The sequence below is a fragment of the Thunnus thynnus genome, chromosome 15 (genome assembly GCF_963924715.1).
Source record: "Thunnus thynnus chromosome 15, fThuThy2.1, whole genome shotgun sequence".
In the NCBI taxonomy this organism is placed as follows: Eukaryota; Metazoa; Chordata; class Actinopteri; order Scombriformes; family Scombridae; genus Thunnus; species Thunnus thynnus.
The window spans coordinates 3,099,387-3,126,683 of record NC_089531.1 but is presented as its reverse complement, the minus strand read 5'-3'; the positions used below and the strand labels follow the sequence as shown (position 1 = coordinate 3,126,683).

The 27,297-nt window shown below is 41.6% G+C and overlaps 3 protein-coding genes across 6 annotated transcripts in view; 1 reads left to right on the top strand and 2 right to left on the bottom strand.

Annotated features, from left to right (window-relative positions):
- The window catches only part of LOC137198198 (venom phosphodiesterase 1), a 43,544-nt gene extending 33,074 nt beyond the window's left edge, over window positions 1-10,470 (top strand). For both annotated transcript variants that reach the window (XM_067611865.1, XM_067611864.1), the window contains exons 21-25: window positions 373-508; window positions 4,282-4,359; window positions 4,560-4,692; window positions 7,418-7,568; window positions 9,356-10,470. In XM_067611865.1, coding sequence (XP_067467966.1) covers window positions 373-508; window positions 4,282-4,359; window positions 4,560-4,692; window positions 7,418-7,568; window positions 9,356-9,529 — 672 coding nt within the window. In that variant the 3' untranslated portion in view covers window positions 9,530-10,470. The remainder of the gene's footprint in view (window positions 1-372; window positions 509-4,281; window positions 4,360-4,559; window positions 4,693-7,417; window positions 7,569-9,355) is intronic.
- A 157-nt stretch (window positions 10,471-10,627) lies between these two features.
- On the bottom strand, window positions 10,628-11,583 carry LOC137198202 (relA-associated inhibitor-like). The gene is made up of 3 exons (XM_067611881.1): window positions 11,529-11,583; window positions 11,406-11,449; window positions 10,628-11,322 (listed from the first exon to the last, which is right to left on the bottom strand). Exons 1-3 carry the CDS (start codon window positions 11,564-11,566, stop codon window positions 10,643-10,645), a joined length of 762 nt encoding a protein of 253 aa, XP_067467982.1. The 5' UTR covers window positions 11,567-11,583; the 3' UTR covers window positions 10,628-10,642.
- Window positions 11,584-11,887: 304 nt separating this feature from the next.
- The window catches only part of LOC137198197 (adhesive plaque matrix protein-like), a 122,652-nt gene continuing 107,242 nt past the window's right edge, over window positions 11,888-27,297 (bottom strand). Inside the window, exons 1-4 of one of the 3 annotated variants that reach the window (XM_067611862.1) lie at window positions 15,853-15,993; window positions 15,723-15,766; window positions 12,122-15,639; window positions 11,888-11,968 (exon numbers count right to left, since the gene is read on the bottom strand). In XM_067611862.1, the coding sequence (XP_067467963.1) occupies window positions 12,137-15,639; window positions 15,723-15,766; window positions 15,853-15,869 (3,564 nt within the window). In that variant the 5' untranslated portion in view covers window positions 15,870-15,993 and the 3' untranslated portion in view covers window positions 11,888-11,968; window positions 12,122-12,136. Of the gene's footprint in view, window positions 11,969-12,121; window positions 15,640-15,722; window positions 15,767-15,852; window positions 15,994-27,297 lie in introns of those variants that run through there. The other 2 variants (XM_067611861.1, XM_067611863.1) reach the window with 2 other exon arrangements.

Genomic DNA, 27,297 nt, shown 5'->3' with positions numbered 1-27,297 from the left:
GTACTGTAGTACAAAGTCAAGAGGCTGTGATATGAAGCAAAACAATCTAGTGAAGCTGTAAACAGAAGCTACGCTCCCACACATGTTCAGTGACATCTGCCTTACACAGAACTACTCTCTGGAGACTGGAGACGTCTGTGAAGCTGTTTCTAAACAAATTAACAAGACCAAATCCATCACGGTGAAGGAGATATCTAACGGTGTGATTCATTGTTAAGATATATCAGGCTTTGGATATACACACAATACTTGTTAGTAGATCGGTTCACTGTTGGTTTGGCTCTGCACGTGAGATTTGTTGACAATAACCACATAATCTTGATAAATATGATGATTAATTTCGATGTAAATGTTTCTGTTCCTGTGCTGTAGTTAAATCTGGACCCGTTACCACCAGTGACTCCAGACTGCTTGAGGGCTGACGTCAGACTTCCAGCGTCCCAGATTCCTAGATGTGACCAGTATGATGCCGCTGGGAATCTGACCCACGCCTTCCTGTACCCTCCCAGTACGCATCAGCACATGACACCTAGACAAACTCACTGAACTGACCTCACTAAACCTCACCTATAGTTGTCCATGAGTCATATCCGGTGGCACAAACACACTTTCACACTTTTTCTTTCGTGTGCCTCTCCCTTTCTCAATCGTCACTGCCACAGAATTTCCCACATGCACACTCCTCCACACACACAATTGCACACAAATCCTCTATCATTTCTCACACATCTGCTGCTGCAGACACTTGAGGGATTATTTGAGGAAATATAAAAACGTGGCATTGTTTCATTTTGAGTTCAGTCTGTATCTCAAAAATGGGCTGAAGTCAGTCCACAGACTAATCTTTAGGCTGTTTTTTTCAGATTTTTATGTTTTTTAAATACAATTTAGTTTTATCTACTTATTAATTTTCAACTGCGTGTTTGCACTGTGTTCTACAGTTCCTATATTCTTATATTTCCTGTACGCCTTGTCCCCATTTACATTCCTGAATATCTTATTCAAAAAATGTTTGATTGACATCCTGTGCATGAATATTACAAATGGGAGAAAACTCTTCTCCTCTTCTTTTTGTGACGTTCATGGACTGTCTGGTCTGCTGACATAGTAATGTGGCATCTCTGCTGTCCGCAGATGATTTTCATCATCGGTCTATACATTATTCATCATTATCAGCATCAGTTGCAGAAATGGAGGCAAGTCCTGTACATCAAAAAGATAGTAAAGCTGGTGTTGAACATAAATGATTAAATAGTTTCCAGGGACTTTGTGAACATCAGCTGTAGAGAGAACCAGGCCTTTAGTTCCTGTTATTCTCTGTTTTTAATAAGCATAATAATAAGACATAATAATAAGAGTTTAACGTTAAGAGTCTTCTGCAGACATGTCAAAGTCCACCTTTCTTTTTGCCCTTTTCCCAGAAGACTTCTAAAGAGAACCATGTGGGTTGAGTTTCCTGTTATTCTCTGTTTTTAATAAGCCTATTTTAACATAATGATAAGAGTTTAACGTTAAGAGTCTTCTGCAGACATGTCAAAGTCCACCTTTCTTTTTGCCCTTTTCCGAGAAGACTTCTAAAGAGAACCATGTGGGTTGAGTTTTAAAGACAGAAGCACCAGAGAAAACAAAAAAGTAGGAGCAACCAGAATGAATCAGGCAGAGAGAAACAGTGTTTCTGCAGAAGAGAAAAACATCAGACTCATTAGATCGATGAGTATTAGTATTCTATACTATTGCAGCATGGTGTAGTTTTTTTCAGTCTTTATTAGTAACTGGCTCTTATTCATTTTTGCCTGCCACTTTGTTTAACAGGTATTTATTGCAGTTCCATTTGCATTATTTTACACTGTACAGGTGTTTCTGTTTTTCATGTTCCACTCTTTCTTTACTCTCTACCATTCAAGTATAGAGAATAGAATGAAAAATGGACAGTACAGAAACAAATACAGCACCAAACTTAATTAAGTTCAGTAGTTTTTCCTCTTTCGTTGAGCAACAGTTACATAGTACGTGTCTTAACCCACAGACTACCAGGGCACACCAGCTTATTAGAATTTCTGATGAAAGCAGATCAGAAAAGTGAGTTTAACAGCCCGAAATGCAGACTAGTTTATTCCTGTTGTCCTCTGCCTGCCTGCCTTCAGCTGTAGTGCAGAAGTCATTATTTTGAAGGATTTGGATGCGTCTGTTTGTTAAGGATTTTAATGTCTTTTCTCTGAGCTTTTCAGCCACTCAGCCCTTGTGTGACTCTTCCATGATTTAATTATCGGTTTTTATTTGAGAATATACAGTATGAAGCTAATTTCTTTCATTGCCTTTTTCAGTCATTGCACAGAAAGAAGATAAAACATACAGATAGCTGTGCAGGTACCAGTGAACAGCCAGTGAACAAAACAGTTATATTAATATTCAGTGGGCACGCTTTTCATATCAAACTGCACCACCAAAATGCAGAAGTAGCATGCAATTATAAGATCAAGAGTAAATGAAGACATGATCCTCAGTGAAAAACCCTGGGAAAACCCTCTTATTTTAAACCAACGGCTGCCAGGAAAGGCAAAAAACAGTTGCATGGCCCCCTATGACTAAGTGGGTTCAGTAAAAGAAAACTTTCTCCTCAATCTTGACTCACAAAACGTGAAATTGAAAGTCAAAATGTCAAAATGTCAAAATGTGCCCATCCACCCTCACCATCCACCCTCACCATTTACAGGGCTTAACTTTCCATCTCAAGTTTAACTGATACTGTTTCCTCTCTTGCTGGGAAAGTATCCTCTCATTCCATTGCATTGACCTTATTGCCAGCGTTAGTGTTAGTACGTGTCATTTCACAAGATTTCCTGAGGCCAGGCGGGCACTGGAGTCCGGAGAGGTGGGTGGCATTTTTTTTTTATGTGTGGTTTCACACCACACCACCACCACATGTCAGTTTCATTTATTTCAATGAAATGAAAAACCTGCAGGCTTTCTTTTCCCTAGAAATTTCCTGTATTCCCCCTAATAGTACCTCTCAGTCTCACTTCAGGTGGCACACAAAAACATTGTGGGGATTTACAGGATATAAAAACATGCACGTCCACTGAGCTCCACAGGAACATCATCACAGGAGAACAAATAAGGGAGTAAGACAGATTTCCTGTCTTACTCCCTTATTTTTGTTTCTTATCATACTATGGATAGCAGCAAGGTGTTGCCGGAACTGAAATGTTGGTTTCCAAAGAACTGGAGCAGTTTTGGTTCTTAATCAAAATAAATGAGTTTTGTGAAAAATGTTTTTTATTCCGATAGTTAAAAAAGAGCTAGTATAGATTTCCTGAGCCAAATGCATTAATGGTATAAAATTAAATCAAGAAAAGATGATAGAAGACATGCATTCAAGATTCAAGATTTAGTTTATAGTCATTTTCTTGTGTATTTACATACACACACAAAAAACCCTGAAATGCTGTTCCTCCCACAGCAGTGCAACAACAACAGCAAGGATAAAAAATATACTGTATATCTAAAAATTACCTATAAAATTTTTTAAAAAAACACATATAAATCCCAGAGAAAAAAAACAAACAGAAAAAGAACAAGCAGTTAGCAGCAGAAAATTACATCACTTGGGTGGATGTAGGCAGCTCTTACAGTGACCAGCACTGATGGGAGAGTTACGTAATCCATTCTGCTGTCCAGCAGACATTAGGCAACATGTTGGAACTGCCAGTTTGTATGATGAAGCAATTAGCCTAGCTTGCACTCCTCCATGTTTGCTCCACTTCCACATGCTGAATTTGATCTTTCCTCTCTGGTGCAGTTCCAGGTTGAGGCCATGGTCTCCTTTAGGTCCACTGGACGCAGCAGGCCAAGCACGCTCAGCTGATTTAGCCCCCAGCCAGTATTTCTCATAGTGAAAGTATTTGTCACGTCTAAAAGAAACTTGTTATGTCCAAAAGAAACTGACGATCCGAGATATATTTATCTTTCACTCCACATAATGACACATAGACATAGACAAGGACAAAGACACTGCAAAGTTGGAAAGTTGGTTATTGCTGGTTAGTTGCTGGTTAGTTGCTGGTTGTAGAACATACAAGCATCGTATAGCAGGAAGCGTCGAGCCAAATGCATTGTGAGGAGTAAAACTGAAGATTAGGTCTAGTTGTGCAAAACTGTTTCGGGTGGCAAGCAAAAAAGACAAACATTTTAAGAGAGAAAAGCATTCTTATAAAAGGACTGTATTCAATTCTTTCAGCACATTCCAAAATCTGTTTTGTGTTTCTTTTTATGTGTTTGCAGATCTAAATGTGACAGTGGACCAGCAGTATGATGCTCTACTGATGACTAATGTGGTGCCAATGTACCCTGAGTTTAAGAGTAAGTTGCTGGTTAATATCACTGTCAAACTGTAATACACATCATTGGATGTTATAAAGATAAATGATGTTCAATCGGTTCAATGAGAAAATTCAGAAATTCACTTGTATCAACCTCCTCTTCCCCTTCCCTTTTTCATTTCTGTTCCCTTTTTTTTTTACTTTAATCTCATTTCCTCTTTTTTCCTTTCCCTTTCTCAGAAATCTGGGACTATTTCCACAGCAGCCTGCTAAAGAAATATGCTTCTGTTTATAATGGCATTAACGTGGTGTCAGGCCCTGTCTTCGATTACAACTATGACGGTCACTATGATACTCCAGAGCAGATTCACCAGTAAGTTTGATTTCCGAGTGAAAATGATAATATGATCACAGATATACTGGAACCAGTGTATATTATACTGTCCAAGATACACCCAGCTTTTGCCAGTTAGTGTGCTTGGTGAACTCCACACTCACAAACCTTGAAAGGATATTAAAAAATGATCTTTTAAGAGCTGTGCCACACAAACAATCACGAGCAATTGAAGAGTAGGTATGAGAGTACAAAACTAGAGACATAAAAAGGCACTGAGAGATAAAATAAATACAAGGGAAAATGTGGAGTTTCATTGTTTATAAAGATAAACAGCATGGACAGTTCTGCTACAGTAAAGTGAGAAACATGACCAAACAATTTTTCTCGGTTGCTAAGACACATTTCTTCAAGTTATGCTTCATTTCCCAAAACTCTAAACACAATTGCAAAACTTCACACTCATTTTCGCAAATGTCAAACATAACTTTTCACTCAGAACTTTGCCTTCAGACATCACGCAAAAGCAATCAAATACACAAACACTATAAAACAGCCTTTACACGCTAATGAGATCAATTGAAAAGAGTAATGATGATGCTGATTTTTAATTCCTTAATGTAAAACAGACTGAAATTCAGTGAAAAAGTAAATGTACTGTAAAAATACGCAACTGATAAAGAATGTAGAATACAGTTAAATTATTTCCATGTATTTACCAATATAAACCAATGAGAAATCATGTTTATTCTGCCTCAGGTCTTTGTGGATCCATTGTTTACAAAACAAGTGAACTGACCCATCTATCCTGCGGTTCTGAGTGGTGACTCTCAGTGTTTACATCTGAAGAATTGTGTATGAACTGGGTTCCAGGGGTGATGACCTGACTCAATGGTGTTAAATGCTAGCACTTCCTTAGCATGTTAGTCAAAACAGGGAAAGAGTGTTTATTGATTTGGGTAATAAGTCTGTCTTTTGGGTTGTTTAGTTAAAACAAAAAGCCCAATTATAGTGTTCAAACGATTGAGACAAACTGTAATTAAGTAAAAGGCAAACAGAAAGGCTAACCCTAACCCTAACCCTCATTGTTGGAGTAGACATCTAAAATTTCAGCTCTGGATAGTAAGTCAAAATGATTGTATGAATTCTATACTGAGAGAAGCGTTCTCCATAATGACCTGTGACATTCAGAGGGATAAAATATCCAATATCACACCATGGCCAGGAAAAATATTTATTTTCTATTTGCTATAAAGTAGGTATAAAATAGTGCAAGACAACAGTTTGATTACTGATGCATTTAATTGCAGGTAATCATACCAGCAATGAGTATGATTCATGCTACTGCACTAATTAACTTCCAGTTCAGTTAACTCTCAGTTTGACTGAACTGAGAGTTAAACTGATAACAAAGAGGAAGATGATTTAACCACTGGAGCCATAATGTGTTTTGACATGTCCCAGTGTAAAAATAATGGACTCACTGGAGGGAAATATTTCTCATCTTAACCCTTATCTGTTATTTCCGCATATCAGGACATAAAGTACATCTGCAATTCTCACGAATGCTCAATTTAACTAGGATGTTGTCGCGAAGCATAAATCTACATGGAGTGGGGAAAAAAAGCTAAATCACATCTGGAGACAATGCAAACCATTACACTGGCTTGTTATTGGTATCCGCCTACTTGTTTCAGTAAATTTTGATGCATTTACTTGTTCTTTGGAAAAGGAGGTCCCACATTACTGGGAACTGCTGTCTTGCAAGTGTCACAAAACACACGCATGTACATGTGTAAATTTAATTTTGAACTACATAATGTTAGGAGTTACAGAGAATCCTGCTGCCTGTTTTTGCAAATCCGACAACATTTTTTTTTAAACTTTTACAGTTGCATAGACAGAATGTATGTAAAAACACAAAGAAGAGAAAAAAAATACAGAAAATGGCTAAAAGAAAAAGAAAAAGCAAGCAAGCAAAGTTTATTTATATAGCACCCTTCACAAAAACCAGTTTCAAAGTGCTTCACAGTCAAAGAAGTAAGTATAAAGTGAAGCATGTGGGTGGATATTATTAAAATGCTGGCACATCTGAATTGAAAGTCTGCGGAAGTGCGTGCGTGCGTGCGTGCGTGCGTGTGTGTGTTTGTCAGTGGTGTGTGTCAGCCGCCAAGTACTGAGAACTGTTGGTTCGACTTTCTTGTTTCGGTTGACAGTAACTAGAAGTGGACTCTTTCTTTGGAACTGGAAGATACGGCATTTAAGAGAAATGCCAGTATTACTGTAAGATACATAAAATGAAATGCAGCATGTTACATCTTTTAACATAAAGACAAACTGACTGAGAGTCATCTTAAAGTGTTACCGAGCTGACAATTGGCATGAATATAGACAAAAATAAAGCAAGCAGTCCAAATACCTGTGTGTACTTCTGGCTCTCATTGTTTTTGTGTCCTTTATATCCAACAGAGACAAATCTAAATATAGCATACAATTATATTTTTAACAATAGTGTGCAACAGTTTGCATTTGGCCCTTACCTGTTTCAACATGACAATCCCCATTTACAAAGCTACTTTAACCACATACAACATCTTTGGGATGAAATGGCCTGAAAGCCTGAAACCAGAAGAGTAATACTCTTTCCATGTATTTACGTATATGTATATGTGTTTGGGAGGATGTCTGGGTTTCATGGAATTGCACCACACTTTTTGTGACCTTTCCTGATAAACATGACTCATGTGTTTTTGTGTGACTCCAGGTTCGTGTCCGGTACCAACATCCCCGTCCCTACACACTATTTTGCTGTGCTGACTAGCTGCAAGAACTCATCCCAACCTGTGAATGCGTGTGAGCTGCAGACTGTGTCCTTCTTGCTGCCTCACAACTCCAACAACTCTGAAAGCTGCAAAGTAAGAACCAGTTTTCGGGAAAATGACGTTTTATTGAATCAGCTGTGTTCTCGAAATTGTTATCCACGGGTGATCTTACACTAGACCATCCAAAACAAAGTGAAACTCTGACTCTGTGTGAAACTGCCTCCCTGCTGGTCACATTTTACACTGGCGGGTCCTGAATAAAAACTACAGTGTATTCTGTTCCAGTTAAAGGGAGGGAGTGAAACCACCTCAAAGTAATAAGAACAGATAAGTGAGTTTTAAATAGATTTCCTCATTCCATTCCATTCCATTCTTGATTATTTGTTCACAAAACATCAGACATTAACAAAAGAGAGAATTTCCGGCACCTCTTCTACTTCCATGGTAGAAAAGGGAAATACCCCAATCAGGCTCATCTAAGGACACAGTAAAGTTGCTCTTTATACTCCAAGTCTTTATACTAAATCAGGCAGCGATAACATATATTTCTTGGAACAAGATAATAAAAAGGCTTCTACTGCGTGCTAATTTTACACCACAATACATATGCACTGGATGTACAAGCAATTTAGATTGGTATATGCAGTGATTCTAACACATGTCAAGTTTGTCCTGAGGGTGGCGGTAGAGGTAAGCTCATGGGATCAATACATTAAGAGGAGTTCATACCCTTCGAATAATGAATGTTCTCAGTAGACATTAAGTGCACATTTCGGTCCGACGATCACCAAAGCAGGATAAATCCACTGGAAACCATTATTACTTAGAATGAATTTAATGGAAATTGGTCAGTTGTTTTTGCTAAAACACATTTCTTGAAATTACTGTGTGCTTCATTTCCCAAAACTGTGAACACAAATGTGTACAAACTTCAACCTTCCCATGTCAAAACCAAACTCTCCACTCGTTACCATGTAATCTTACATCTAAACCAAATTTTGCCTTCAGATAATGTGTATAACACACTACAGAATAGCCATTACATACTGGTGAGATCAGTTCAAAACTGTAAAAACCAGTTACTGCAATGAAAAATGGTTAATGGTTTTAATTTCTCAGTGTATTGTAGTGAATTAAACTGAGACTGAGTGAAAAAGTAAATGTACTATGTAAAAAAACAAGTCAAATGAGACATCGCCCTGTTATCGCTCTATCCCGAGGTTCTGACTGGTGTGTGAACAATTTTGACTCTTCCACCTGAGGAATTGTGTGTTAATTGGTTTCCAGTTGCGATGACGTGAGTTAATGATATTGAATGCCAGTGATTTCTAAATGAGCACGTAACTGAAAACAGGGGAGTAGTGTTGGTAGTTTTGGGAAATGACTTTGTCTTTTGGTAGATGGTGTCATGGTTTGGGATGTTTAGACAGTAGGCCCAGTCACAGGAAATACTAGTTTTCTGAACAGAACTTTTTTAAGAAAGTCAACCAAATGTGCCTCTAGTGAAGCATAATTTACAAACCCTAACCAACAATCAGTCTTAGCAAGTACTATAGTACAAGTATTACATCCCAAGTCAATTATTTTTTGATAACAGGAAACAACAGAAAGAAGAACAGCCTTAAATGTGAGAAACATCATTACTGTTTGTTGTTCTGATTAGTTGACCTTGATTACACTTTTTTTTACACTCTCTTTTAGATTCACTCTTTTAAAGTCTAAAGTCTTATAAAAACTCTTTTAAGTTTTTATACATGTAAAGCACTTTGAAATGTCCTGTGTATGAATTATACTATACAAATAAACTTGCCTGGTCTTGCTTTTGTTCAAACAGTCAAATGTATTTATTTATTTATTCTCTTTTTGTTTTGCATCAACAGAGTACAGAAGCTGAATCTCTCTGGGTGGAAGATCTCATGTGGTTCCACCAATCACGAGTCAGAGATGTTGAGTTGATCACAGGATTGGACTTTTACCAAGGCAGCAATCGACCAATCCCTGAGCTGCTGCGTGTGAAGACCCGCCCTACCGCTGCCATTCACAGAAAACAATGAAAAATGAATTTTAAAAATAAAACTTTTGTATTTTAGAGATAAAAGTAATAACCAAGATCAATTCAATATCTGTTAAATTTGTCATTGTCTTACATTGTGTTATCACTTTATCAAGACAGGACCGAAGGTATATATAATCTGTCTATTTATTTATGTCTTAATTTTGAATCATTTCATTTTATTTTTTTTATTATTTAATCCTCCATAAATATAAATTATAATCCTATTGTCATGATTTTTTGATTGTTGATTTTTTTTGTTATCTATGTTAAAGGGTTTGTTTCTTGTAAAGCTCAAATTAGATGGAAAAGGTTTCATCTTGTCATCAATTTCAATTAACAGTATTAATATTTCAACTTATTTAGGCAGAAAAGCAACTGTCTTGACCTCACAGCTCCTTGAACATTGACTTTGAACCAGAGAGGGCCAAATAAATTAAAAGATTAGTCTCTCTCATAGAATATCTGAGCTCTAGACTTGAAATTTCAAACCTGGCCTTGAGTAAAAAGAAAATAAGAACTTGAGAGTCGATGGATTTTTTTTCTTTTTTTTTGCTGTGAGACAAAAATGTAGTTTTGACTAAATAAAGTAAAGGTAATTATGACAGCACCAGTGTAGGCTTTAAAAGCCACGCTGCCACACACTTTTCAGTTTTTGAAAATATTGAATATATTTTTTATGCCTTTTTGTCTGTATATTGTACCAAGAATTATAACAGTGTCCACTAGATTCAAGAAATGTTGCTGTTGAATATTTAATACAGTTTTCAGTGCTTTGAGGAGCACAAATGAAACTCCATTCACCTCCATTGTATTGGGAGCAGCAAACATTTTAGAGGTGGATATCACCATTTGGGTGAACAAACTCTTTAAAGGTTTCCTCATGTTGTATCAGTCACTGTAAATAAAATACTACACAATAAACTATCACAATTTAAGAAACAATTAGTAATGGCAATTTTATTTAAAAAACATTTGTTGGTGTAAGTCTGAACAGGAAGCCTTGTTAGATGTCTGTGTATTAAACATATTTAAAGGATATGTGGAGTCATCTATCCAAGATAAATACATAAAAGTCCATTTGTTTTTGCATAACCTAGGTCTTTTCATAGTCTTAGTTACCCAGATATGGAAGCAGGAACATCACAGAAACTTCCAACAAGGTGAGAAACAAGTTGTAAATTAAGTCAGCTGCATCAACTAAATTGCTATAAGCATAAATCGGTTTACTTATGCTCTGGGGCTGGGGCTTGGCCGGGTAGCTCGGAGACCGCTGCGGCTGGGGCTGGGGCTGGGGCTTGGCCGGGTAGCTCGGAGACGGCTGCGGCTGGGGCTTGGCCGGCTTATCAGAATGCATCTCAATTCCATAACTTGAAACAACTCCAGACTCAAACCTGTCTCCATTCTGTGGTAGAGCAAGATCCCACATGCCAGCTTTGGTCTGGAGGACACCATTTGTATTTGGGTTAATTTGATAATGTGGCTGCTCAGGGGTCTGTCTGGGTTTTTGAGCCATCAGAAGGCCAGGTCTGTAACTAGAAACACTTCCCTCTGGACTGTAACTATTTACTTGCCTACCATATGAACCACCATAATCTCCAGCACTAGGTGCAGGAATGGGTTTCAGGCTCTCAAGTGACGTTGTTTCAGTGGGTCCATAACTACCCTGAGAACCTCCAGGAAGTGCAGATCTCGCATAACTGGAGGAAGCTAAAGCAGGTTTGTAGCTTCTTGGGAAATCCTCAGCCAGTTCAAAGTAAGGTTTAATGCCACTTGAGCCTCTGTAGCTGAGTTCTAGAAGGAGAAGACACATTAATGGTCAATATAGTTGCCGAGTTGGTGAATGGAACTGCGGTTTGTGTAGGATTAAACCTTACCCTTTGCATACTGCCCAAAGGCTAACAGTGAGAGCAAGAGCAGCCTGAAAAAAGAAGGTAACATGTCAAACCAACCAGGTTAGTGCTGTAAGTATCTGCTAAAAGATAGAAAAGTAATCTTACCTCACACAAGAAGCCATTTTTTTTTTTGAAAATGGCATAAATCGGTTTACTTATGCTCTACAATATGTGGACTTTTTGCAGATGCTAACCTGTTGTTAGTTCTTTTAATGGCTACTACTGTAGAGATGTAAACACTTCATAAAGCCCATCTTCCCCAGATGGAATTTCCACAAGGGGCCAATTCCCAGCTAATACTTACCCACTCCATCATTGTGTTAATTTTTTCTAGGCCAAGAAATCTGAGGGATATCTGTACTTTGGCAAAAAGGTATATAGATTCAAACACTGAAAGATGTAAAACATTTAAAATAAAAAACCTAAACATGACTGTCAAGGAAGGGACAGGACACAGGAAGGGATTCATTTCCACACTGTTTATTATAATATGAATTACAGTTATTGCAGTGCCTGTGCTGATGTGTGCTTCCATGAACAGGAACCTGAAAAAACAGTTTAGCAAGTTCAGTTTCATTCCAACATGACTTTTAAAACTCCAGAAAGAATCTTAGTTAGCTTGCATGTGATTAAAATATGCTACCATCATTTACCCTCACCCACATGAACACAATAAGTTGTCAATAAGTTTTAGCTACCTACTTGCAGCCACTTTAAGACCCCTCCCAAGGTTGACGAAGTCTATTGTACACAGGCACCTGCTGCCGCCAATGGGGCTGATACACTGGTGCAGAACTTCTGACATTAATTTGCGGGTTTGAGTCAGTTGAGCCATAGGCAACACCTTCCTGGGAGAGAGCAATATCCCACATGCCAGCTTTGCTTTGGGTTACACCATAGCTCGGGGGCTGCTGGGGCTTAGCCGTGTAGCTCGGAAGCCTCTGGGGCTGGGGCGGGTAGCTCGGAGACAGCTGGGGCTTGGCACCTTCCCGGGAAAGAGCCAAATCCCACATGCCAGCTTTGCTTTGGGTTACACCATAGCTCGGGGGCTGCTGGGGCTTAGCCGTGTAGCTCGGAAGCCTCTGGGGCTGGGGCGGGTAGCTCGGAGACAGCTGGGGCTTGGCACCTTCCCGGGAAAGAGCCAAATCCCACATGCCAGCTTTGCTTTGGGTTACACCATAGCTCGGGGGCTGCTGGGGCTTAGCCGTGTAGCTCGGAAGCCTCTGGGGCTGGGGCGGGTAGCTCGGAGACAGCTGGGGCTTGGCACCTTCCCGGGAAAGAGCCAAATCCCACATGCCAGCTTTGCTTTGGGTTACACCATAGCTCGGGGGCTGCTGGGGCTTAGCCGTGTAGCTCGGAAGCCTCTGGGGCTGGGGCGGGTAGCTCGGAGACAGCTGGGGCTTGGCACCTTCCCGGGAAAGAGCCAAATCCCACATGCCAGCTTTGCTTTGGGTTACACCATAGCTCGGGGGCTGCTGGGGCTTAGCCGTGTAGCTCGGAAGCCTCTGGGGCTGGGGCGGGTAGCTCGGAGACAGCTGGGGCTTGGCACCTTCCCGGGAAAGAGCCAAATCCCACATGCCAGCTTTGCTTTGGGTTACACCATAGCTCGGGGGCTGCTGGGGCTTAGCCGTGTAGCTCGGAAGCCTCTGGGGCTGGGGCGGGTAGCTCGGAGACCGCTGGGGCTTGGCACCTTCCCGGGAAAGAGCCAAATCCCACATGCCAGCTTTGCTTTGGGTTACACCATAGCTCGGGGGCTGCTGGGGCTTAGCCGTGTAGCTCGGAGACCGCTGGGGCTGCGGTTTGGACGGGTAGCTCGGAAGCCTCTGGGGCTGGGGCGGGTAGCTCGGAAGCCTCTGGGGCTGGGGCTGCGGTTTGGACGGGTAGCTCGGAGACCGCTGGGGCTGGGGCTGGGGCTGGGGCTGCGGTTTGGACGGGTAGCTCGGAGACCGCTGGGGCTGGGGCTGGGGCTGGGGCTGCGGTTTGGACGGGTAGCTCGGAGACCGCTGGGGCTGGGGCTGGGGCTGGGGCTGCGGTTTGGACGGGTAGCTCGGAGACCGCTGGGGCTGGGGCTGGGGCTGGGGCTGCGGTTTGGACGGGTAGCTCGGAGACCGCTGGGGCTGGGGCTGGGGCTGGGGCTGCGGTTTGGACGGGTAGCTCGGAGACCGCTGGGGCTGGGGCTGGGGCTGGGGCTGCGGTTTGGACGGGTAGCTCGGAGACCGCTGGGGCTGGGGCTGGGGCTGGGGCTGCGGTTTGGACGGGTAGCTCGGAGACCGCTGGGGCTGGGGCTGGGGCTGGGGCTGCGGTTTGGACGGGTAGCTCGGAGACCGCTGGGGCTGGGGCTGGGGCTGGGGCTGCGGTTTGGACGGGTAGCTCGGAGACCGCTGGGGCTGGGGCTGGGGCTGGGGCTGCGGTTTGGACGGGTAGCTCGGAGACCGCTGGGGCTGGGGCTGGGGCTGCGGTTTGGACGGGTAGCTCGGAGACCGCTGGGGCTGGGGCTGGGGCTGCGGTTTGGACGGGTAGCTCGGAGACCGCTGGGGCTGGGGCTGGGGCTGCGGTTTGGACGGGTAGCTCGGAGACCGCTGGGGCTGGGGCTGGGGCTGCGGTTTGGACGGGTAGCTCGGAGACCGCTGGGGCTGGGGCTGGGGCTGCGGTTTGGACGGGTAGCTCGGAGACCGCTGGGGCTGGGGCTGGGGCTGCGGTTTGGACGGGTAGCTCGGAGACCGCTGGGGCTGGGGCTGGGGCTGCGGTTTGGACGGGTAGCTCGGAGACCGCTGGGGCTGGGGCTGGGGCTGCGGTTTGGACGGGTAGCTCGGAGACCGCTGGGGCTGGGGCTGGGGCTGCGGTTTGGACGGGTAGCTCGGAGACCGCTGGGGCTGGGGCTGGGGCTGCGGTTTGGACGGGTAGCTCGGAGACCGCTGGGGCTGGGGCTGGGGCTGCGGTTTGGACGGGTAGCTCGGAGACCGCTGGGGCTGGGGCTGGGGCTGCGGTTTGGACGGGTAGCTCGGAGACCGCTGGGGCTGGGGCTGGGGCTGCGGTTTGGACGGGTAGCTCGGAGACCGCTGGGGCTGGGGCTGGGGCTGCGGTTTGGACGGGTAGCTCGGAGACCGCTGGGGCTGGGGCTGGGGCTGCGGTTTGGACGGGTAGCTCGGAGACCGCTGGGGCTGGGGCTGGGGCTGCGGTTTGGACGGGTAGCTCGGAGACCGCTGGGGCTGGGGCTGCGGTTTGGACGGGTAGCTCGGAGACCGCTGGGGCTGGGGCTGGGGCTGGGGCTGGGGCTGCGGTTTGGACGGGTAGCTCGGAGACCGCTGGGGCTGGGGCTGCGGTTTGGACGGGTAGCTCGGAGACCGCTGGGGCTGGGGCTGGGGCTGCGGTTTGGACGGGTAGCTCGGAGACCGCTGGGGCTGGGGCTGGGGCTGCGGTTTGGACGGGTAGCTCGGAGACCGCTGGGGCTGGGGCTGCGGTTTGGACGGGTAGCTCGGAGACCGCTGGGGCTGGGGCTGGGGCTGGGGCTGGGGCTGGGGCTGGGGCTGGGGCTGGGGCTGGGGCTGCGGTTTGGACGGGTAGCTCGGAGACCGCTGGGGCTGGGGCTGGGGCTGCGGTTTGGACGGGTAGCTCGGAGACCGCTGGGGCTGGGGCTGGGGCTGCGGTTTGGACGGGTAGCTCGGAGACCGCTGGGGCTGGGGCTGCGGTTTGGACGGGTAGCTCGGAGACCGCTGGGGCTGGGGCTTGGCCGGGTAGCTCGGAGACGGCTGCGGCTTGGCCGGCTTATCAGAATGCATCTCAATTCCGTAACTTGAAACAACTCCAGACTCAAACCTGTCTCCATTCTGTGGTAGAGCAAGATCCCACATGCCAGCTTTGGTCTGGAGGACACCATTTGTATTTGGGTTAATTTGATAGTGTGGCTGCTCAGGGGTCTGTCTGGGTTTTTGAGCCATCAGAAGGCCAGGTCTGTAACTAGAAACACTTCCCTCTGGACTGTAACTATTTACTTGCCTACCATATGAACCACCATAACCTCCAGCACTAGGTGCAGGAATGGGTTTCAGGCTCTCGAGTGACGTTGTTTCAGTGGGTCCATAACTACCCTGAGAACCTCCAGGGAGTGCAGATCTCTCATAACTGGAGGAAGCTAAAGCAGGTTTGTAGCTTCTTGGGAAATCCTCAGCCAGTTCAAAGTAAGGTTTAATGCCACTTGAGCCTCTGTAGCTGAGCTCTAGAAGGAGAAGACACATTAATGGTCAATATAGTTGCCGAGTTGGTGAATGGAACTGCGGTTTGTGTAGGATTAAACCTTACCCTTTGCATACTGCCCAAAGGCTAACAGTGAGAGCAAGAGCAGCCTGAAAAAAGAAGGTAACATGTCAACAAACAAACCAAACAGGTTAGTGCTGTAAGTATCTGCTAAAAGATAGAAAAGTAATCTTACCTCACACAAGAAGCCATTTTTTTTTGAAAATGGAAGTCCAACAGCCTATACACTTTGTGCTGCTAGTGGCCAAACAACAAAACCAAAAGCTATTGTTTCTGCTTCATAACTGCTGCAAACACCGGGGCTCTTTTTAAATCCTGGAGTCAACCAATGAAGTGTTAGTCTGATGAGGTGAATAGAATCAGGTGTGTGAGATCAGCAGAGTTCTTTCTGGCAACCTGGGCAGGTGTTTACACTTTAGCTAATGGGCCACCACTTCTGTGAGCTTAGTTTTTCACTGCAGTTTGCAGACCTGCTCAGTTGTTTCGAATGTTAGAGTCTATCCTAGCACATTATTTAAATGTTGGCCATCTAAAATTGTAAATCATACTTAAAGGTACTTACTTAAAAGGGTGTATGATTGTGAAGATTTTTGTACGTGTCATTTTTCATGTTATTCTAGTTTTAGTTTGCGCAATCTGTACATGTTGTATGCTTACTCATTCCTTTTACAGTACAAATCAGATTTGCTCAGAATGAAATGTTTTTTCAATTCAGCGTAAGATTTACTCACAGCCATGACAAATCACTCTGTTCATGCAGGATACCTTCACTGTACAACTGCCAAGTCATTTGTTTCACATCATTTCAGTGCACTTAGAAGGGAATCAGTTTACTGTAATGTAATCTTCCTTGAATGGACTACCAACCTTACACCAGTTGGCAGTGTAATGTGGTGTTTTTGAATATAACAGCTTTTAACGTTCTGATCCAAGGTTCCAATTCCTGCAGGAGAAATAGCAGTATTAAGACCTGAATGTTTACGTCTACACAGTGTCTGGTCTTTGGCTAATTCACTTCCTTATATGTATATATGTAAACACAACACTGTGAGTAACCTGCTGGTACCACTCGTACTCTACGGTGATGATGCTAAGTTTAAACACAGATGGGTTCTTGAGGCAGTTTCGGGAAAATAAGACTTTGCATGGAAAGGATCTAAAATGAGTCACTCAAGCATAGAGAAGACCCTCAACCGTGCAGTGGTGGAAGCAACAGATTACATTTATTCCTGTTACTGTAACAATGTTGTTTTTTGTGTAATTGTACTTTTTGTAATTATTGTTTTATTTAACCAGGAAAACCTCATTGAGATTAAAAATCTCTTTTTCAGGAGTGTCATGGCCAAGATGGGTGGCAAAAACAATGAGTACAGACAAACAACATAAAACACATAACACAAATATATGGAGTATGTCTCAAAAATACATCATCACAATAGCAGAGTGAAAACACTGCAGTGTAAATCATAAACACAATCTCCAATATAATCATATTTCAATCAGGACAGACTGATGCATGATGAAGTGAAAATGTGAAAAGGGGGAAGTTAAGACGTGAATAGAATAGGATATCCCCCCCAATGGAGTCTAGACACTGGAGATAGTGATGAATATGGGAATACTGGGATCTGAATGATGATAAGAGGAGCTGCTTCTGGTGATCTCTGACCTGTGTGCTGACGTGATGAAGTGGAGGTGAACAGGGTGGAGGAAGGTTTTGATGATTCGCACTGAAATGACAGCTGACAACAACAGAGAAAAGATCAGATTTAAAGTTTGGCAGCTAAGACATGATAGTTTGATGGAAATCATAGCGGAATCTGATTTGTTAACTAAGAGTAAAGGCCCTAAACAGCTGATACGAGAGCAGGAGAAGTGGTGGGAGAGAGAGAGAGGAATGAGAATGAATGAATGATTAATAGATAGTCTTCCTGCTTGAACTTATGCTAAGCTCCATAAAATATTACATCCAAAATACTACAAAAAATTCTTTATAACAAACCAACAGCTGTCTAGATAAAAGGGAAGTAAAACAAATAAGATTAATCTGAAATAACGACTCAATGAGGCTAACACATTAGCTTCTAAAAAACCCTTAAAAAACATCCACAGCCCTTTGAGAAGACAGACAGATTATACAGCAGTGCTTTAAATTCCCAAAGAGGAACAAAATTTTGTAATTTAAATCAAGTTGCAGAGGGTGCAGAATACATAAAAGTGAGTTTTACCTAAGTCAGTGCAGACTTTTAGAACCATTAATAAATATGAGTCCTGGGAATGAGGAGCAGCTATTTACTTTTTGTATGGATGTATGAATTTACATAAATTAGGTGGTTGTAACTCAAGAATGGCTTTATAGAGAAATAAAAACCAGTGCTGTAGTCTATGGGAGGTTAAAGAGAAGTAAAACCATTAATTCATTTTAATAATCAGTCATTTTATGTAAGCATTTTATATTGCAAGTATTGTACTTTGCTACATTTCAAGTCTCATCAAAAGTCACAAAAAAAGGCATCAAATCAGCAGCTGCAACACAGAAGAAGCTGTCCATGTACATTTGGTAACAGGCCTATCAGTGTATGAACACTGCAAAAATTCACAACAATATAGTACAATATAGTACAATATAATTAAAGTTGGTTATAATCACAGGTTATGCATCCAGCTGACCTTAATTAATCATTGATGTAATGCACCACATGACAAGAATACTAAGTGACTTACGTCAAACTCACCCCCACAGTGTTTCATGACATATAGGTTCAATTAACACATGTATACAAAACATTTTCATTACTGAGAGAAGAGAAACAGTCATCAGGCAGCCATAAAAACAGCTGTTTGTCATAAAAGCCTGCAGACACAAACATCAGCCACAGTAATGGAGTTTCCCAAGTAACCTGCAGCTAATGCAGTTCCAGTGTAAGATGTTTGCGGTTCGATAAAAGACTTCCATGTAGGATACATTTGTGTTTACTCATGCCAAGTCTCAAGGAAGAGGAGTGCAGATGGAGGAGAGTGCAGATGGAGGAGAGCATAATGTGCTAAAAAAAAAACATCCAGAAGGCTCAGGTTTTTTCCATCCAGAGCCAACAGCCCCGCCTCAGGAACCTGATAAACTCTGTTCATTGAACCAGTTATGAATACACAGAAACAGCATTGTTACTGTTTTACCTGGAAATCAGGGTTTTTTTAGCCACATTGGCCATGTGCCTCTAGGGATGCCAGCACCCCTTTGGTCCAGCTGGAACATCTTGACTATTGCATAGATTGCATTTAAATTTTGTGCATACATGGTGTCCAGAGGATGAATCCTAATGACTTTGGTGATCACCGAACTTTGTTTACACCTATCTGTGAAATATCTCAACATCCACCAGATGGATCTCCATGAAATTTGGTTCAGATATTCACGTCCCTCTCAGAATAAACTGTAATCACTTTAGTGATCCCATGACCTTTCCTCTAGTGCCATCATGAAGCCAAAATTTCAGTTTGTCCAATATTTTCACACTCTCATCAGCCTCGCTTGCACTTTGTGTTTTGTGCTATAAAATATTGGGGGATTTTTTTCTCTTCAAAGTTTCATAATTGCAATACATAGGTCTGCTTGAGGGCCAATTTTTGTCTCACCAGACATGACTGTAGTGGCGATGATGTCACCATGATGACACCCTGATGTCACCACTACAGCAACAGTAGTTTCCGGTCATGCCATGTCATTTTAAGGTCATCTCCATTGTGTGTGTGGGTGTGTCAGACAACGCTTAAAAACAAAACTAAAAGTCTGCTGGGACTTGTTACCAGCTGGGTTTGTGTATTTTCCCTAGAAACAAGGTGGGGTAACATTAAACAACTGAATAAGTGATGTCATCCTTATCGTATCCATTTACTGGGACCATGTACAGTGTTAATCAAGTTGGGCCTCAAACCATGAGGTCACACAGAGAGGGCCTACATGTAACCTGTGAGGCCTGACCACGAGTTGCTTGTTCCTTTGTTTCCCCCGAGACAAAGGAGTAGCACAAGACGAGACTTGGCCCGTGTTCACCCGAACACATTCCCGGATCCGAGAGAGACCGCTGCTGCAACCAGCGTCCTCAATTTCCTCGAGACGGAAGAAACGCTTCTTCACTGAGTCGACTCTGCTGTTCTCTCCGCCATGCCGCCAAGAGCCAGCTGCTGTGTTATTCTTATTATCTATGATAATTATGAATTATTGCTAATAACCAAACGCACTACTGCCCGTCCCAACAATCACAAATGTTACCATTTGATGTACTGTACCAGAGTTAGCTTATAACTCATTTTCATCTGCAGTCCCTTCGGCAGATCACAATTAAAACATATAACAGCACAATAGCAAACAGTACAAAGCAAAAAAACGCACAGGACACAATATAAAATACAAAGCTACACAAAATAGCACATCACATACACCCACAATGTCAGCTAGAAGTGACTAATGTATGCTTGTCAAATTAAAAGCAAGATTATTTGCGTTTGTGAAAAGACCATGAGATGAAATGTAGAGTCAGTGGTTACAGAGCTGAGCAGCTTTTAGCAGACTTTTTAATTTGTTTTTTTACACACTGATGGAACTGTAGCTCTTCATATCATCAAGTAGGACATTCTGAGTTGTGGCTTTCACAGAGAAAGCTGACTGCCCAAATGCAGTGTGACGAAATGGTCTGGTACAATCATGTAAAGAGGATATTCTGGAGGATCTAATAGAACTTACTGAGCAAGTGTCACACAGTGGAGGAGGGGCCAAACCATTTACAACTTTATTAACCAGGCACAAATTTGAGAATAATCTAAAATTCTCAAAGCTCACTAAGTTGCATTTCTCTGGTTCCTACAGTGATGGAAATGCATTGGCCTTTTGTTTAGAATTTATAGTTTGTTTGTATAAGGACTCAAGAGGTCTAGTGGCTGTTTCCCCAACATGTGATGCAATAAGACATACAACAGCAGTTTTAACTTCATAGCTATGGAATGCAGCTGCACGTGTACTAACAAAAACTAGAAAAAGAGATCACATTTCTCCCATTTTAACTTTGCTGCTCTGGCTTCCTGTAAAATCTAGAATAGAATTAAAAATCCTTCTCCTAACTTACAAAGCCCTTAATGGTCAGGCACCATCATATCTTGAAGAGCTCATAGTACCGTATTATACCTCCCAGAATGCAGCTTACTGGTGGTTCCTACAGTCTTTAAAAGTAGAATGGGAGGCAGAGCCTTCAGCTATCAGGCTCCTCTCTTGTGGAACCATCTTCCAGATTTGGTCCGGGGTGCAGACACCCTCTCTATGTTTAAGAGTAGGCTTAAAACTTACCTTTTTGATAAAGCTTATAGTTAGGGCCGACCAGGCTACCTTGGATCAGCCCTTAGTTATGCTGCTATAGGCCTAGACTGCTGGGGGACTGTCCTTTCTCATCTCACAGGAAACCCTGGGTTGCAGGCCCAGCCTTTGCGGTCCTTCGCAGTCCTGTTGGTATCCTTCCCTGGTTATTGCTGTTGCTGCTGTTATTGTTATTATTAAGATTGTTGTTATTCTGCCCCCACTCCCCACCCCCTTTCCCTCTTTCTTTCTCTCTCTCAACCCAACCGGTCAAAGCAGATGGCCGCCCACCAAGAGCCAGGGTCTGCTTGAGGTTTCTTCCCATTAAAAGGGAGTTTTTCCATAGCGATGTCGCCAAGTGCTTCCTCATGGGGGGAATTGTTGGGTCTCTGTAAATTAAAGAGTACGGTCTAGACCTGCTCTATGTGAAAAGTGCCCTGAGATGACTTTTGTTGTGATTTGGTGCTATAGAAATAAAAATTGACTGATTGATTGATAAAGAAGTAAATAAAATGAACAGTATACATTAGTGAACATTTGTAGGGGCATAAATGAATACAGTAAAAAGTACATGGAAATAAATTTATAGGGAAATAAATAAGGAAATAAACAAATATTGTGCACATTTATTCATTTCCCAATACAGTAACCCTAACCTCCAAAATAATATTATTTATGACTCTTTAATGTATTCATTTATCCCATAGACTGTATAAAATATGGACATAGTCACCGTGATGTCACCTGTTGGTTTCTGAAGAGCGGTTTTGAAGCTCAAAGTGAGTCACTGTCATCTTGGCAGTCCGCCTCACTCCCGGCCAATAAAAAATGGGCAAAGAGCCCAAAGTGATCTCACCTAAACAGCATCAGTGATTATGTAGTGAGTGAAGAATACCTGATATGAGCATTAAATACTATCTTCACAGATGAGGTCAGCCATAAATATCACATTGATTTTTCCAGTTCATGCTGAAACTTTTCCATGTTTCCCAGGATGTTCACTTTGCATTAATGTTCACTATTACTGGTTGTAAGCAGTATTGGATTTTATTTTATTTTTTCAAGTCGGAATGTACACAGCAACTATCAACTACAATGGTAATGGCATCAAAAACAAAAAACATACCTGGTAAAACCCAATACACTTGATGGAAATCTGTGCTATTCTTAAAGGCCCGTTCTAGACAGATTTAAAGACGATAAAAATAATCTGCTATGACTAGTAATTGGTGTCTGATGTGGTTTTTCCACCAAAATCATTCATTCAATCATCATGTACAAAAAAATCTTAAAAGGACATCTCCTTCTTCTCCAGATGCAGAGTACATGTTGATGTCAAGTATGAACAGGGTATTAATGTGAGAAGGGAATGTGAAGGGAAATAAAATAAGCTATCCTCCCAAAATATCCTCCCAAAATATTATTTTGGATTAGAAGTTTCCCAGAATGTCAGTGGCCTTCAGTTGCTACAACACTGTGGTCCAGTCTGTAAACATGTTACCTCAGAACAGTGCTGTGTGTCACCATTATTGCTGTAGATATATAAATTTTCCTATGAAGCTTTAACTGAGGGGATTATATACTGGGTGTGTTCTGGAGAAACATAATATGCGCTGTGGAATTATTTTGACTTTTCTCTTGCTGGAAAATATTCACATTTGAGAAGCTGGAACCAGAGACTTTGGAGAATTTCCTCTTTAAAAATGACTCAAAACGATTATTGTATTACAAAAAATAGTTGGTGATTCATTTAGTAATTAGAAACTCATTGATTAATCGACTAATCGTTGCAGCTCTAATCTTAGTGCTACATTATACAACACATTACGACCGAGCAATCCGATTGGTCAACTAGACATTTAGAACGTGCTCAAATCAGTATGGCAGCGCACCTGACCGCATCACTGTCGTGCAAACAATGACGGTAAAGCACATCCACTTGTGTAATATTGCTTAAGCAAACAACATTGTCCTTACTACTTTTTGGTAATAGTTTGTGTTTTTGTCTCTCTCTTATCCGTAAAGAAATATTTTTCACAGATCAGTGTGGAAGAACTTGAGCCAGATCATCAGAGTTCAAACAGCAGAGTTACAGAGTAATTTTGTGACACATCCAGTGATTCAACTGAAAAAGAATCATTTGAAATACATCATTCAGTGTGTCAGTGTGTGCATGGATGGTTTACACACACACACACACACACACACAAAGTAAGAGCGAAGGAGGTGAAAGTGAATTTGGCAAAAAAAACCCAATTAAAGTGTGATTACGGGAAGGTCAGCCACATTTGTATTGTTTTCGTAAGAACAAACCATTTGAATGAATATAATGTAAGACATGTAAGAAATCAGTCTGTTGCCATGGCAACCGGCAACTGCAGAAAGCAGCCTGCAGCTATGTGCTCATTTCTCAAGAACCCTCTTTACTTGATGTTTCTTGAGGTTGCAAAATTATTTTCTCTCCACAAACCTCTTGCTGGTTTGTTGTTCATTGTTTATTTGTAACCCTCCCTTATTGTTACCATGGACATAATAATTAAGGAAATTACAAATACTTGTTTTCATAACTATTCAACTCCTCGTTTAACCCCAGTTCTTCTTTGCAAAACTGCTCAAGCTCTGTCAGGTTGCTTGTGGATTGTGAGTGAACAACCTTTTTCAAGTCCACATTCTTGATCAGATTGAGCTCTGACTTGGACTCTGCAGGCCTCCGTTCTTCATAAGTGGATAACTGAGTCATCCAGATGAGAATGTTGACTTGATTTATTATGGAGATTTTGGTTCTTCTCAGCTGCTTAAAATCCTTTAAGAGCTGTTGTCATAGCAACAAGTCCCAAAACCTGCAGAAGTACAGTTTATTGGAAGTTTAACAGGGTTATGGTTAACCCTAAACATGAACTCATTGCCAGATGCGAATATCTCACTTCCTCAGATTCATAATGAAAGAATGTTGATGAGAACATTCAGGTAATAGATAAAACCTTATATTGATATCTGTTGGTGTAATTATCACAATTCATTTTTACAATGAAGCATTACCAATAGCCTACTTAGATGCACAGTACCTGAAACCAGTCTTCCCCAGTCCTGAGTTTGTATGAGAAACTTTTAAAGCCAACCTGCTCTGTGTCAATGTTATTAAATAAGGATGTTACGTAACTCATCACTGCTAAACAGTCAGATATTACCAGTAAATGTGGTCAGACAGTGAGCGATGTTGAGTGTATGATTGGTAATGTTCTCCTCAGCGGACATGCAAAAAATTTTTAAGTGATAATCATAAACCTGCTATGAAAATGAAACCCTTCTAAAAACTATCAAAAAGCAGCTTTAATTGCAGAAACGATTTTCAGGACAGTGAGTTCTGCAGTTAATTAGGGCCTGAGCCCCAAAGGGGCGAAGACCATATTGTTTTTTGTGTGTTTGTTTCTTTCTTATTATTTTTTCTTTATTATTACGCCACTTCAACCCTAAATTTGACCCCCTTAACATGCTCAAAAACTCACCAAATTTGGCACGCACATCAGGTCTGGTGAAAAATTTGATAAAATGTAAAAATTAACTGCCAAAGTGCCAAAATGTGCTCGAGAGCACCACCTATGTAAGGCTGCCACTACACAAAGGAATGTCGTATAGAGATCGAACCAAAACTCAATTATTCGTCTCATCAAGACCTACAAATCACTTTGTGCCAATTTTGGACCCCCAAGAAACGCTATCTCCTCCTAGGGTGTTAATGGTATCGGCTTCAAACTTTAATACATGACTTATCACACTGTGGTGAACAAAAGTTATTAAAAACTTTGTAATAACTCGAACGGTTTAGATATTATAACCAACGAAAGTTGAAGTGCCACATCGCACCTTACAATGGAAACCAATGGGGAGGCAATCTCTAGGCATGAACTTTGTGCCAAACTGAGGTGTCTGTCATCTAAACTATAAGTCAGACCACTTTCAAACCTGTATCAATAGATTCGCGACGAAAATTCCTACTAATATGTGATTTTAAATGTGAGATTTAGCCAAAGTAATGGGATTTATGAAGATATTTCAACACTGAAATCCTTCTCTCCAGCTGAGAGGGAGAGGGAGAGAAAAAAAGTGGGGGGATGGGTGTGGGGGTTGAATGCAGCTCATTTTTGTAGGATACAGCAGAAAGGCCTATATACATACAGTAGATTATATACAAACTTTGTATGAAGTTTGGTGTTATTATCATTTATTTTACAATAATTACGAGTCTTATATGTATAATTCAGCAGTGAGGATGACCTATGAAGGGAAGGGAAAAATAGAGTGAGAATGACAGTTTAGTGATAAAGTGCTGCAGAAAAATAAAATCAAAACTAAAATTTGTAGCTCTGTACTGCAGTTTTTCCTTTATTAAGGCCCGAGCACTTAGCGGTTCGCTCACACTCTCCATTCAAATATATGAGTATTTTTCTGTGTCCAGCTGCAGTTACTTATTGTCTCTACACACCTGACAGTACACATTTCAATCAATCTTTGACCAGGTCATGTGCGTTAAAAGTCTTTACTTTTCTAAAAATAAACTTGATGAAATTAGGAAATTAATTTGTTTTACACACAAACTCATCAAAAGTTTTCAAATTATTAATTGAAATTACAGTGAATGGGCCCAAAACTTGCATAATTTTGATGCCACAGGTGTGAGCAAGACAGACATGTCTCACCCTGCAGAAAATTGTCATCCCCACACCGTTGAGATTTGATGTTTCGCCATGGCAGTGGAAGTCGCTATAACTTTATTGTACATGCTCCGGTCGCACCAAACTTTACATGTTTGTAAAGTCAGACCTGTCAGCCCAGGTCTGGAGACATCTACATGCCTGTGACAGAAGTCCTTGGACTGCACCGCGCTCCGACGTGAGCAAGGGTGCAAAGGCCCGTTCAGCGCTGCTTGCGGCTTTAATTATTTAATATGTTTTAGTGTTTCAAATGTCAAAATATATATGTTGGCCTTTCAACAGTCAGAATCTTTTAGATGAGTTTATGTCTTTTCACTCAAAGTATCCCAAACTAAATCTGGTTTGATTTTTCTTTATAGTGTACAAACTTTTATTTAGTTGCATGTTTTATCATGTATAAGTATCAGTAACTCTTCATCATAAAAAAAAATATATAATAATTACACCAGCCAATGATTTGTCAATAATGTTCTCATCCAAAGTCATAATTATATCAATATTCATTCATTATAAATCTGAGAAAGTGAATTATATCTGAAAATGAGTTTCATGTTTGAAAACGTCTTGGTCGTGATCCAGGTAACTGTCAGGTTTGTTGCTATGACAACAGTTAGATTTTAAGCAGCTCCAAAGAACCAAAGAATCCAGACTCATGTCAAATCATCCACATTCTAATAAGGATAACCCGGTTATAACCATCGTTTTTAACCCATTCCTGTGTAGCCTTGACTTTACATGTGGGCTAATTGTCTTGCTGGAAAACAAACCTTTAAACGGTTTCTTTGCATCAGGTTTTCTTCCAGCATTTCCCTGTAATTTCCTGCAAACATTTAACAATCTACCCTCACAAGTTCCAGAGAAACATCCTAACAGTATGATGCTGCAACCACCGTGCTTCACAAGGGGGATGGTATGTTTTTGATGATGTGAAATGTCCTTGTATCTGTCCTCTGACTTGTGCTTTTTTTGAGTGTTGTTTATCTTCAGGGTGATTGCTTTAGCGCAATAAATGACTCACCAAAAATTGGACCTCCCAGATACACCATTTAATTGAAACCCCACTAGAAACAGGTGGTCTTCATTTAATTTATCACGAATACTATGAGGAAAACTTCCATAAACGTTTGTTTTGTTTTGTTTTTCTCTTGGTTATCCAATCTGAATTCAAATTTTGTCATTGCTTTCATCCACATTGGTTGATTATGCACACACAGAGGTATTATTTGAACCGCAACATAAACCTGTAACCACTCTGCTTACTCATTTGGGCACCTTTTTTTTATGTTTTTGCCTTTAATGGAGAGTTGATAGTGGAGAAGCAGACAGGAAACAATGGTAGAGAGAGAGGGGTTTGACATGCAACAAGGGTCCCAAGCCATCTTTTTAATTTCTCAGAAAAGGTGATGATGCTGTATTCCATAATATTAATAATTAGTATTACTTAGAAACAATTCATAACTCCAGGACTTAGCCTCTGTCACTGTTGACGGGAAAGTCTTTATGAAATTTTGCAAGGAGAAAGACGGTAATAAGGGAAGCAAAGCAAAGCAAATTTTAAAGCTTA